Source organism: Gorilla gorilla, chromosome 22 (assembly GCF_029281585.2).
Source record: "Gorilla gorilla gorilla isolate KB3781 chromosome 22, NHGRI_mGorGor1-v2.1_pri, whole genome shotgun sequence".
NCBI lineage: Eukaryota > Metazoa > Chordata > Mammalia > Primates > Hominidae > Gorilla > Gorilla gorilla.
This window is the reverse complement of record NC_073246.2, coordinates 43,310,710-43,324,461: the sequence shown is the minus strand read 5'-3', so window position 1 is coordinate 43,324,461 and position 13,752 is coordinate 43,310,710. Positions and strand designations below refer to the sequence as shown.

Sequence of the window (13,752 nt, the reverse complement as noted above, 5' to 3'; positions counted from 1 at the left end):
TGATGCTAATGGGCTGGGCTGGGGGCCACACTTTGAGAACCACAGTCTATCCCCAGAAGTGGAACTGCCAGATCACGAGACACACTCTGTTCTCCTTGACTGGAAAAGGCCAAGCTGCTTCCAAAGCACGCAAGTATGAGTGGGTGAGAGTTCCTCCTGCCCCATACCCTGACATAATTACATCTCTTACAGCCAGACAAGAGATGCACCAGGGACAGAAATGCAGAAAAATGTAAACAGTGGTATCAGGGTGGTGGAAAGGTGGTGGTCCTCTGTATTTTTCTAAACGCTTCAATGTTTTTTGAATATTGTTTGAAAAATTGTTTAACATTGCCTAGGAAAACAGAGCCAGCCTGAAACAGACCGATGATCCACGGTAATAAGAAACTGAGCACTCTGAGTACCTGGACACTCCCTGCACTTTGCTCTCAGCCATATAAAGCAAAGACCATTATTCTCATTTTAGATATGGAAAACCAGGCTTATAACAGGAAGAATAACTACCCACGATCACACAGCTGAGAGTGTCAGCGTTGGGACCAACTGAGGTTGGACTGATTCCAGGGGCCATGATTGGTTCCCACCAAAAATATGTCTTGATTCTGGGCAAAAAATTCACCACGTGGCTTCCCTACAAAGATAATATCTTAATGATGCCCCAGGGTTTGTAGCTTGAGACTGAATCATGATGTGGGCAGGAAAAACAAACCTAGTGCTCCTTGAATCCAGGGTCTGGGCCAGTTCCTTCTAGTATAGATGAGCTGAACCCATCGACAGCTCAGCCAGTGTCCCCAACCCCAGCAGCACCTCCACCCACAGTGAGCTAAGGCAACGAGTCTATACATGGTTGTCAGCTGGCAAGTAGAGGGTCAGGATCTGCGTCCTGGCACAGGAGAGGCGAGAGAGCAGGCATATCTGGGCAGCAGTAGCACCGCTGTAGAAAAGGGCAGCCTCGAATGGGCATGGCTCATGTCACATGGATAGCGACTTTCAGAGAGCAACTTACCAAGCCTGGATTTTTCTGGGCCACATTAGCATCTCCATTCAGTAATAGAGGGTGGGATGCAGCAGCTGGATCAGCTTTTGCGATGTCCACTTCGGAAACAACCATCTTCCTTCTTTGCAAAGTAAGCTTAAAATAAAGCAGATGCCTATTGAACAGATAAGCAGCTGGGTGCATTCAACCATGGAACCAAACCCACCACCAGAACGGAAGGCCCCTGGAGGTGGGGACTCTGATTAGTTGTTCATGGTGATGTCCCCAGAGCGTAGAAGAGTGCCTGGGACACAGTGTGTGCTCACTGGCTTTTTATTCATGGAAAGAGAAACAGAGTGACCCAAAGAAGCCAAGGTCAGATAAAGACAAACGCTGCCTCCCTGCTCAAGGCGCTTCAAGAATATCCCTCCAGGCCGGGCCCCGGGGCTCACGCCTGTAATCTCAGCACTTTGGGAGGCTGAGGCAGGTAGATCATGAGGTCAGGAGTTCAATACCATCCTGGCCAAGATGGTAAAACTTGTCTCTACTAAAAATACAAAAAAATTAGCCAGGCATGGTGGCGGGCACCTGTAATCCCAACTACTCGGGAGGCTGAGGCAAAGAATTGCTTGAACCTGGCAGGCAGAGGATGCAGTCAGCTGAGATCACGCCACTGCACCCCAGTCTGGGCAACAGAGCAAGACTCTGTCTCAAAAAAAAAAAAATAGAATATGCCTCTGTTCCCCAAAATATTTTCTAAAACTATCTCCTGTCATAATTTTAGGTTGAACTTCAAAAACGTTTTCAGTATAAATTTGAATAGTTGCAAAGGATACAACTTCTGATGCAGTTGTAATACAATTAAAAAGTTTACATTTAAAGGCTGGGCGCAGTAGCTCACGCCTGTATCCCACCCAGCACTTGGGAGACCAAGGTGAGTGGATCACCTGAGGTCAGGAGTTCGAAGCGAGCTTAGCCAACATAGTGAAACCCCATCTCTACTAAAGATACAAAAATTAGCTGGAAGTAGTGGTGTGTGTTTGTAGTTCCAGCTACTTGGGAGGCTGAGGCAGGAGAATCACTTGAACCTGGGAGGTGAAGGTTGCAGTGAGCCGAGATCGCACCACTGCACTCCAGCCTGGGCGACAGAGCGAGACCCCGTCTTAAAAACAACAACAAACAAAAACTTTACTTTTAAAAATAAAATTGTTATAGAACTGTTTCCAATGTAGCCAAGAGAATCCAAATATTATGGTAATTTGATACCCAAACCTTTAGTTTAAAAAACGTGTAAGCTCTAAATCTTTTATGCTCTTTCTTTTGATCATCAATTTCATATTTTCATTCTTTCACTCCCACAAATGGGGGAAATGAAATGTCATTCATTTTACTCTTGAAAGCATGTAACTGACTGCCTTATACTTGTCTGCATTACAAATACACATGTATGTATTTGAAATTCATTTTTAAAATGTTGTAGGACAAGTGCCTAAATATGAAATTTTACAGTGTCTAATAATCTTGGATAAAAGTAACTGAAAATCTTCTCCTATGACTCAAAATAAATGTTATAGAAAATAGCATGCACCAACTTACCTCTAATATACGTTCCTTCAAATAAAAGTAATGTCAACAAGTTAAATGGTATCACAGAGCTGTTCTCCTGCACCTCCTTGAAATCAAGCAAAGTGTACAAGTAAGACCCAAACCCGCGGAACACCCGAGAGTACCCACCCACCCAGTCCCATTCCCAAGGCTGAGAACCGTGCAAGTGCAGGAGGGGTGTGCTCTGAAGCCGATTCTGACTTCCCAGAATCCTTTTCCTATGTTTTGACTATTTTAACTATTTTAACAGATGAATAAAGCACAGAGCTTTGCTGCAAATCTGCTGCCTGGATCAATAATATGTAAGGATGCTCTCCTTGCTTCCCCTCGCAGGAATCTCCCCCGAGAGCCATGTGATATTTGTCAGTACCATGAGGGTTGAAGGGACAGGTTGTTAAAACAAAACTCATCACCCCTGCCTGTCACCCTGCTCTGTAACATATCTAGCTGCACACCTGAGCCAATGCCATTTCTCCGTCACACTGGAGTTCACAGAAACGCCCATGTCAGGAAGGTTGGGAAGTGCTGCCATGGGTTCATGCTGCCTTGGCTAAAGAACACGTACCCAACACCAATACTTAAAACTATCCTTTTCTGTCTCCCTTCCCCGGGTTTATACACTTCCAGGGCAGGCATCCTTGCTTGATTTGGAAGGGAAGAAAGGGATGTATTTCTTTTTTTTTTTTTTTTTTTTTTTTTGAGACAGTCTCGCTTTGTCACCAGGCTGGAGAGCAGTGGTGCGATCTTGGCTCACTGCAACCTCCACCTCCCGGGTTCAAGCGATTATCCTGCCTCAGGCTCCCAAGTAGCTGGAACTACAGGTGCACGCCACCAGACCCGGCTAATTTTTTGTATTTATTTAGTAGAGATGGGGTCTCACAGTGTTAGCCAGGATGGTCTCAATTTCCTGACCTCGTAATCCGCCCACCTCTTTTGTCAGGTAGGATTGGGATGGTTATAAAAGGTAATCCATTGTAAATGGTACTTATGGAGTCTGACAATCTGGGAATTTATTCCCTAAAACTCCCATGCCTTTGGAAATACCTCATGTGCCCAGGGCATCCCAGGCTCGATATCAAAGACCACCACTTCATCTGCCTCTCAGGAGTACCAGTCTTCTGGGCTATGGTTGCCTCAGTTGGCCTTTCTGCAGCCAGATAAGGAGCATCACTGAGACCAGGACTTGTACCACATGACCACAGGTTCCACTCAATCAGCTGAAACAGGACTTGGTGAGTAGATTCCCTTCCCTAATTTGCTTCATAAAATGAGATTCTCTGAAAGCTAAACCTATGGGTTTTTTCTGTAAACCATAAACGTTTGTACCTTTCCCTGATCATTCGGAACATCAGTTTGGATTTCAGGGGCAGGGCAATCTCGGGAGTTCAAACCGGTTTCTTACTCCTCCATGGAACTTGGCATCCAGCTGCAGTCTTCAAACTGAACTGAGTGCAGCCACCAGTTCCGGCCTTGGAAGAGCCAAGAGGTGGCGACTCCTAGCTCTCCATCCCAAATTGCTCCTAAAATGTCTTGGCCGCACCCTGTGTTTGGAGAGGAGGCTGCAGGGTTCCAGCCCTCCATCCACTCGCTACTGCACAGCCCCACTGGTCAGAGCCTGAGATGTTAGGTGGGCATGGATGGGGTTATAAACCAGGCTCTTCTCACATCCTGAGCAACTGACCCTGTGCAGGGGCTTCCTTCCGTCCCTGCCCAGGGCAGGTTTGTGCCCGTGATATATAATAATGACTTGTGACCCTAAGGTCTCAAAATGGAGGCACTCACTAGGTAGCATTAAGCCCATAGTAAGTTTCTTTCTTTGGAAACAATAAACATACGTGTTTCTCACTTTCGCTCATAGTAAAGGGGTTTTTCTTCAAAGTGGTAAGCATGTGTGTGGTAGACTAAGGGGGTGAGGGAACACTTGCTGTGGCCCAATGCCACCAGAGACCCCAGTGGATAAGGACCCAGTGGCACGCACACCTGTGGAGGATCGCAAAAGCGACAAGGGACTGGCAATGTCTGAAGCGTTTTCGGAATCTTGGCAGTGAGATTTCTGAAAGCTTCTTCCTGACTTTGGCAGCTGGGCAGCCGAGGACAAGGCCCCTGGAGGAACAGATTTCCCTTCACCACCCAGCACTAGAGCAGGACTTCTGGACTCCCTGGAGTGGCTGTCAGTGGGCTGGCCTCCAGAGCCTCCACTGTGGGTCCTTACCCTAATCACTCCCTTTAATCATTGTACTGTGAATGCCTGCTCAATTGTGTGTGTGAATCTCTCACAATAAATCCTGAATTTGAGAATCACTCATTGCCTGCTGGGTCATCCTGAAACCTTTTGGGAAAGTGAAAGTTAGCGCACAGGTGGAGGAAACCTGGTTAACATAACAACTAAAATGAACCTGACTGGGTGCAGTGGCTCGTGCCTGTAATCCCAGTACTTTGGGAAGCCAAGGCAGGTGGATCACTTGAGGCCAGGAGTTTGAAACCAGCCTGGCCAATATGGTGAAAGGCTGTCTCTACTAAACACATACAAATTAGCCAGGTGTGGTGATGTGTGCCTGTAATCCCAGCTACTCAGGAGACTGAGGCACCAGAATCGCTTGAACCTGGGAGGCGGGGGTTGAACCTGGGAGGCGGGGGTTGCAGTGAGCTGAGATGGCGCCACTGCACTCCAGCCTGGGCAACAGAGTGAGACCTTGTCTCGAAAAAAAAGAAAGAAAGAAAAGAAAGAACCCAATGGCCCACTTCATTTCTGCCTTACCTTGGAATGGTGGCTGGATGGCGGCGTTCTTCACTCCAGATTTCAGGGAGTGGGAGTTTTCCTGTAGCCTCCAACCCAGAACCGATCTCCTAGCAGTGTGGCCACAGAATTCCTGCAGTGAGGGTAAAGGTGGCATCCAGGGTTGTCAGGGGGGTTCTCTCCTTGTGGTGAAGCTTCCTCAGCTCAGACCCCATAGAGGAGCAGGGATGGGAGGTAGGATTCAGCCCCCTTCCTCTCCCAAAACCCCTAATAAGGACCACCTACTGCCTACGTTCTAGGAAATGCCTAAGGTGGAAGAGGTTACACTTTCCCAACATAATCCAGTCTAGTTTTTTCTTTTTTTATATACTTTTAAGTTCTGGGGTACATGTGCAGAACGTGCAGGTTTGTTACATAGGTATACATGTGCCAATTCAGTCTAGTTTTAAAACTAACTCTTGCAGGACTGACATTCACCTTTTCTTCTGAAAGCGTTTTTCCCCCCCAAACCCTGCTGGCATTTAAATTTGTTATGAATAAAAGAGAGAACATCTTGCCCTTTAGACCAAATGCACTGCTACCTACCAAAGGCCCTGACCTGGGTGAGCAGGTGGGCGGCAAGGGCGCGAGGGAGGCGTGTCCACCGCGACACTGGGATTCCTGGCCGGCAACTGCGGTCCAAGGCTGAAAGATGACACAGCCATTTTAGGAGCCCTTTGGGACTGACACGGGTGGTGGAGGTAGAGGCGTGGTTAGCATCACTGGACTCTACTTCCCAGTAACAAACGTGATTTAAAATTTGACCAAATAACTTGGGCCATCCCAATTGCCCAGCTCGGCAGTCACCCGCTGTGAGTGTTGGTGGGATGGGAGCGCAGGTCTCAGCTGTGCCCGGGCTCCTTCTGCCACCCCCGGGACTGTCCTGCCTCCCTTCGTCCACCGCACCCACTCCACGATCCCGGCCAACTACGATGGACCCCGAGGGTGCGTCAGCCCCACGCGCCGGGGAGGCCCCAGGCATGGCATCCACTGGGGCGGTGGGGCGCGGGGGGAACAGCGGGCAGGGGTCTTCCCGCGCATGCCCCATCTCGGCCCAGCTCGGAACCCCCTTTATTCAGCAGGATCGGCGAGAACTCCTTTGAACCTTCCCTCCCCAGCGACCTCCGCAGTCTGACTTGGGTTTGCTTTCGCGCGTTCGCAGGAAATAGAAGTCGACGGAAAGCAGTGGTCGGCGTTCGGGTGGGCTCGTGGCCCGCGCAGCCGTGGATCTGAAACTTTCCTGGCGCCCTTCCCCGCTTACTAGAGTCCCTCGGAGACCTCCCCCGAGCCCCGTCCCCCACCCATTCCCAACCTCTCCTGCAGGAAGGCCGAGGGTTGGGGGATGTTTCTGATGAGTCATCAGGAGCCTGGGCAGCCTGGTGGGAATCAGAATCAGGCGTGCTCCGAGCCCGCCCATCAGCGCCCTTGCTATGATTATGACTATTATTATTACTGTTAGTTACTAGCAGCCGAGAAGGTGCCCCCGCCGTGCCCGTGCTCCGGAGCGCTAGTCTCCGCCACGAACGCCGCTCTCCCAATGCCCTTCTCCGCGCTCCTAGCGCGGTTACTGGGCGCTGCCCCCAGAAGCGACACTCACCGGTCCCTGCGCAGTGCGGGAGTGCGGCCTCCGCTCTCGCTTCGCCTCTTTCACCCCGCGCCCAGCCCCGCCCCGCGCCGCGAAGAAATGAAACTCACAGACCCTGCGCTGAGGGCGGCTCCCGGCGCAGAAACGAAACCTAGCTCCTGGCCCCGCACCTGCAGCACTTGCCTCGCGGGAACTCGCGGGAGACGCAGGTTCTCGGGCCCGAACCCAGGCCTGCTGAATCAGAAGCTCGTTTCATCAGGCCCGTCTGAGGATCAAGGTGCTCCGGAGGCTCCCTAATGGCCCGGAGTCATCCAAGCCTGCACGTATCCTTGAACCTAGGCATGCCCTTCCCCCCGTCGGTTTTGAAAACAGATGCATTGGTAATTGGGGGTCTTCAGTTCCCTCCCAGGGCTCACTGGGATGATCCCAGCACGAGCAGGGACTCCCAGGCATTGTGTGCCAATGGCTGCAGAGCCCGTCTTGTCCCGAACTCCGTCCAGCACTCCCACCCCTAACCAGGCACACCCATACCATCTTCCTCCTTTCCCGTTTCCCCTTGCCCACTTCTAGGCCTCCCTGGAGTCTGGCTCATCTGGTCTCTCCAGGGTGGAAATGGGTGTGTGGAAGGAAAATAAAATAAAATAAATAAAATAGTAATAATAAAGCTTAAAATAATAAACATAACATAGGTAATAGTTGTCAGGCCTCTGAGCCCAGGCCAGGCCATCGCATCCCCTGTGACTTGCAGGTATATATCCAGATGGCCTAAAGTAACAGAAGATCCACAAAAGAAGTAAAAACAGCCTTAACTGATGACATTCCACCATTGTGATTTGTTCCTGCCCCACCCTAACTGATCAATGTACTTTGTAATCTCCCCCACCCTTAAGAAGGTTATATGTAATTCTCCCCACCCTTAAGAAGGTTATATGTAGTTCTCCCCACTCTTGAGAATGTACTTTGTGAGATCCACCCCTGCCCACCAGAGAACCCCTTTGACTGTAATTTTCCATTACCTTCCCAAATCCTATAAAACGGCCCCACCCCTATCTCCCTTCGCTGACTCTCTTTTCAGACTCAGCCCGCCTGCACCCAGGTGAAATAAACAGCCATGTTGCTCACACAAAGCCTGTTTGGTGGGCTCTTCACATGGATGCACATGAAAATAGTTAACATTTAGTATAAGCTATTTAGAAGTAACACATAGGCTAAAATTTTAAGCAGCCCCTCCCAGCATTGTAACAAGTTGCAGATGCAAGCTTATCTCGAAAGCTTATCACCTGCCTCCGGACCCCAGCCTCCAACCCTAGTCCAGCTTGGAGGATGACTAGTCAATATAACTGAATTGCCAGTTTCCTCAGAATTGTCACGGGTTAAGTAATTTACTGTCTTTGTCTGAAACCTGTATCCTACCTTGTTTTTCCCATCTCAAACGACATATAAGCTAGCTGCTTTCTTTGTTGGGGTTGGCAGCCATTTTGGGCATGAGCCTGCTGTTGGCCTGAATTAAAAGTTCTGTTTTGGTCTCCAAAGGTCTCTTTGTCTTCCTTGGCTAGAGTTTTACTGCAAAGGTGAAAGGGGTTGGGGAGGGCTGAGTCAAGCAGACCCATGGGTGGTCCTCCCTTTGGGAGCTCCCATTCTCGGCTAACTGGCTGTGAGTGGGAGATGGCATTTCCCTTTGGGAGTGGTTGGCACCCCACCTCCATTCTCCTTAGCTCAGCTCACAGTCCCTTACAAGCCCCCGTTAAAGACTTCCATGATTAGGAAGGGTCACCCCCAACCAACCTCAAGGCCCAGAACCTGCCCCAGCTTTAGGTCCTGGGGTCAGGGGAAACCTGGATGGAATCAAATTCAATACTGCTGCACCTACAAGAGGGGGAGGAGCCCCCCAGCCCACTCCCTGTGCTGAAATCTATTTTGCTTTGCAGGATCCACTCCTAGGGCTGGGCAACCCCATCCAAGGGGTTCTTCATCCAAGGGGTTCATCCAAGGGGAACACACGTTCTCCCAGGAATTAGCAATGACCTCACTTCAACACACACACACACACACACACACACACACACACTCAACCCCTCTGGGCCTTTTACTTCCTAGTCAAGAACCCAGGCAACAGCACATCCTGGGGGGCTGTGAGCAGGCTGGGCTGATGCTTTCTGAAGCAGGAACAGTGCCTTGGGAACGCAGGGTAGGTGTGAGCAGAGCTGGCACTCATGTGAACAGAGACTTCACTCTGGGTGATGCTGCTGCTGTTTCCAACAGCAGGAGGCTTCCCTAAGGGCCCTTGTTCACGAACAAAATCAGAAAGAGCTGCAGGCAACTGATAACCAGATAGAGGCACAACCTCAGCCAGGGCAGGACTCGGAAGGGCAGTGAGGCGCCCTGCCCAGGAAACACAGCACACACAGCTCACTCCCAGTTGGTGCAATGCCTCCTTAAGTTTTAACGCCCTAGGCACTTCCCTTGTCCACCGCAGTCCCTCCCTGGCCTTAGATTTTGGTGCTTCATTGCCTCTAATATGCATACGATATGGCAGGGCCTTGGGGAGTATAGGTGGTTGTTTTGGGGTGTAATTCAGCAGTCAGTCATACAATAATAGCTCATGTCTACTGAGCATGTAGGATGTGTTAGGTGTCAGTGAGAGACAGGACTAGCTGGATTTCCTAGGCCGACTAAGAATCCCTAAGCCTAGCTGGGAAGGTGACCACATCCACCTTTAAACACAGGGCTTGCAACTTAGCTCACACCCGACCAATCAGGTAGTAAAGAGAGCTCACTAAAATACTAATTAGGCAAAAACAGGAAGTAAAGAAATAGCCAATCATCTATTGCCTGAGAGCACAGGGGGAGGGACAGTGATCGAGATAGAAACCCAGGCATTCGAGCCAGCAATGGCAACCCCCTTTGGGTTCCCTCCCTTTGTATGGGACGTCTGTTTTCACTCTGTTAAATCTTGCAACTGCACACTCTTCTGGTCCGTGTTTGTTATGGCTGGAGCTGAGCTTTCGCTTGCCATCCACCACTGCCATTTGCTGTCTGCTGCTGTTTGCTGCCATCACAGACCCGCCACTGATTTCCACCCCTCTGGATCCGGCAGGGTGTCCGCTGTGCTCCTGATCCAGCGAGGCACCCATTGCCGCTCATTGCCACTCCCGATCAGGCTAAAGGCTCGCCATTGTTCCCGCATGTCTAAGTGCCTGGGTTCATCCTAATGAGAACACTCACCACATGCCCCAAGATTCCATTGCTTGGAATCTGTGAGGCCAAGAACCCCAGGTCAGAGAACAAGAGGCTCGCCGCCATCTTGGAAGTGGCCCGCCACCATCTTGGGAGCTCTAAAAACAAGGACCGCTCAGTAACATCAGCTAGAGGGACTCGTGTGCAATCACTCACCTTAACAGCCACCCTCCCGGAGGAGTAGGATTGTCACACCATGTTCTCCATGAGAAGACCGAGGCCTAAGGAGCTGGGTTCCATATTGGTAGAGCTATGGTTCCAATCCAGGTGATCATTCTCCAAACCTGCGCTCTTCAGCACCTCCTCGCTATGCTGAAATCAAGAGGCAGCTTCTGTACTTAAGAAGCTCACAACCTCCCACCTGAATTGCAGAGGATGTGTGCTCTATTAAACGAACAGCAGTTACTCTTTTTTTTTTTTTCCTACCAGATAAGTTTCACTCTTACACTCTGAGAATGGCCCTCTCTTCTTCCAGGCAACTTCTGATCCAGTCTCAGTTCCCCCATTGCCATCCCTGAACTCAGGACCCAGGTCACACTCAGAGGCTTTGTTGATGCCTGTCCCTCTGCCAGGCTGCCCTCTGTCCACAGGCTCAAAGGGAAATTCATCTCCCCTGCCTGAAGTAAAGGAGTAAGAGAATGGCTACTCCACAGAGCAACCCTGAGGGCTGCTGGTTGCCCATTTTTGTGGTTATTCTTGATGATATGCTACACACGGGGTGGATTATTCATGCCTCCCCGTTTAGACCATACATATAGGGTAACTTCCTGACATTGCCATGGCATTTGTAAACTGTCATGCGCTGGTGGGAGTGTAAAAATGAGGACAACCACAGGTCACTCTCGTGGCCATCTTGGCTGTGGTGAGTTTTGACCAGCTTCTTTATTGCAACCTGTTTTATGAGCAAGGTGTTTATGACCTTTATGACCTTGTGCTGACCTCCTATCTCACCCTGTGACTTAGAATGCCTTACCCGTCTGGGAATGCAGCCCAGTAGGTATCAGCCTCATTTTACCAGCTCCTATTTAAGATGGAGTTGCTGTGGCATGCACCCGGTGTGGAGTTGCTCTGGGTGTGCCTCTGACAACAGGGATCTGTTTGGGAAAAAGAATGGCAGTGTTGATGGCTCAGTTCCCAGGCTCGATGTTTCCCTTGGCATAAGGAGTTTGGGGGTCCCGAGATATTTTCTTTTGCACACCTGTCCTCCTCCAGGCCCAGGTGGACTTAGGTGCCTGTGGGGAAAAGCAAGAGAGATCAGATTGTTACTGTGTCTGTGTAGAAAGAAGTAGACATAGGAGACTCCATTTTGTTCTGTACTAAGAAAAATTCTTCTGCCTTGAGATTCTGTTAATCTATGACCTTACCCCCAACCCCGTGCTCTCTGAAACATGTGCTGTGTCCACTCAGGGTTAAATGGATTAAGGGCGGTGCAAGATGTGCTTTGTTAAACAGATGCTTGAAGGCAGCATGCTCCTTAAGAGTCATCACCACTCCCTAATCTCAAGTACCAGGGACACAAACACTGCAGAAGGCCGCAGGGACCTCTGCCTAGGAAAGCCAGGTATTGTCCAAGGTTTCTCCCCATGTGATAGTCTGAAATATGGCCTCATGCGAAGGGAAAGACCTGACCGTCCCCCAGCCCGACACCCGTAAAGGGTCTGTGCTGAGGAGGATTAGTATAAGAGGAAGGCATGCCTCTTGCAGTTGAGACAAGAGGAAGGCATCTGTCTCCTGCCCGTCCCTGGGCAATGGAATGTCTCCGTATAAAACCCGATTTGTACGTTCCATCTGCTGAGATACGGAAAAACCGCTTTAAGGCTGGAGGTGGGACATGCGGGCAGCAATACTGCTTTGTAAAGCATTGAGACGTTTATGTGTATGCATATCTAAAAGCACAGCACTTGATTCTGTACCCTGTCTATGATGCAAAGACCTTTGTTCACGTGTTTGTCTGCTGACCCTCTCCCCACTATTGTCTTGTGACCCTGACACATCCCCCTCTCGGAGAAACACCCGCAAATGATCAATAAATACTAAGGGAACTCAGAGGCTGGCGGGATCCTCCATATGCTGAACGCTGGTTCCCTGGGTCCCCTTATTTCTTTCTCTATACTTTGTCTCTGTGTCTTTTTCTTTTCTAAGTCTCTCCTTCCACCTAACGAGAAACACCCACAGGTGTGGAGGGGCAACCCATCCCTTCAGGTGCCTGACACCACAGGCTCCTGGGCGGGCAGGGCCCAGTGGAGCCTGACCTTGTGGCACTGGCCTGGCCTCTGCTACCAGGCTGAGGACCGGGTCAACCGGCAACCCCAGGCCCACACTGGGTGCCGCTGCACTTGGGATCCGGGCACAGCGTGGTTCGATGCTTCTGGAATGAATGGGGAATCGGAAGGCCGGCCCTGGTCCTGCAAACGCGGGCCTCAGGGTCCTGCACTGGGCTTACTTCTCCCTGCGCTCTCCGCCCCCACAGCGAATTTCCCGGACAATTCAGTTTCGGTTTCATTTCTGCTCCCTGGTTTCCAGAAAGGAAAAGTCAAATTGCATGACTTCAGACTTCAGAATCCAGGGGGCGGGGAAGGGGGGGGGCAGGGAAGAAGAGGGCGGTGCCACGACGAGGGGGCGGTGTTACTTACATACACCGCTAGCACCTCCCCCAGCCTGGACCCGGTTCTGCTGGGCCGGGGAGGCGGGTGGTGGCGGAACGGCGGAGCATCCCACAACCTGCCCATCCTCCCGGCTGCATTTCCTGCAAGTCCGTCCGCCTGCCCGCGCCCGCGCCCGCGCCCCCGCCCTTGCCCGCTTCGTCCTGCCTGGGAGCGAGTAAAGGGACTGGTTTCCTTTGCCTCGTTTCGTTTCCTCTTCTGTGCGTGTTGTATAGACCCTTGCTTCTCAAAGGGTGGTTCCTGGAACAGCAGCATTGGCTTCATCTGGGAAGTTATTAGAAATGAACGGTCCGGGGCCATCTCAAGACCCCTGCATTACCACCTGTATTTTAAGGGCCTTCCTCAGGTGATCCCTTGGCAACTGGGCACGAGACTGCTGGCGTCTGACGTGGTCGCTCTTGGCCCTCAAGGTCAAGGCCGGACTTTTCCTTCATGTCTGTCTGGGGCCCACCAGAGAGCCCTGCGGAGAGGAGCAGAAGCTGAAATCCTTTGATACTGGTGAGCTTTGGAGAGCCGAGCTGGGGGCTGCAGGACCTGGGTTCAGGCATTGTGTACAGGTGGCCCAGCCACTGAAGGAAAGCAAAATATTTTACCCCCAAAATCTTTTTTTTTTTTTTTTGAGATGGAGTCTCACTCTTGTCATCCAGGCTGGAGTGCAGTGGGGCAATTTCGGCTCACTGCAACATTTACCTCCTGGGTTCAAGCGATTCTCCTGCCTCAGCCTCCTGAGTAGCTGGGACTACAGGCATGCGCCACCAAGCCCGGCTAGTTTTTGTATTTTTAGTAGATACAAGGTTTCACCATGTTGGCCAGGCTGGTCTTGAACTCCTGACTTCAGGTGATCCACACGCCTCGGCCTCCTAAAGTGCTGGGATTACAGGCATGAGCCACCGTGCCTGGCCCAAAATCT

General features: G+C 50.8%; 1 protein-coding gene across 26 annotated transcripts in view; it reads right to left on the bottom strand.

Moving 5' to 3' along the window:
* The window catches only part of MX1 (MX dynamin like GTPase 1), a 38,826-nt gene extending 25,924 nt beyond the window's left edge, over positions 1–12,902 (bottom strand). The window contains exons 1-8 of one of the 26 annotated variants that reach the window (XM_055373595.1): positions 12,813–12,891; positions 11,378–11,411; positions 11,153–11,273; positions 10,336–10,491; positions 5,904–6,002; positions 5,340–5,451; positions 2,573–2,648; positions 1,007–1,132 (exon numbers count right to left, since the gene is read on the bottom strand). In XM_055373595.1, the coding sequence (XP_055229570.1) occupies positions 1,007–1,111 (105 nt within the window). In that variant the 5' untranslated portion in view covers positions 1,112–1,132; positions 2,573–2,648; positions 5,340–5,451; ... (3 more) ...; positions 11,378–11,411; positions 12,813–12,891. 26 annotated transcript variants of the gene reach the window in all.
* Between the last annotated feature and the right edge of the window lie 850 nt (positions 12,903–13,752).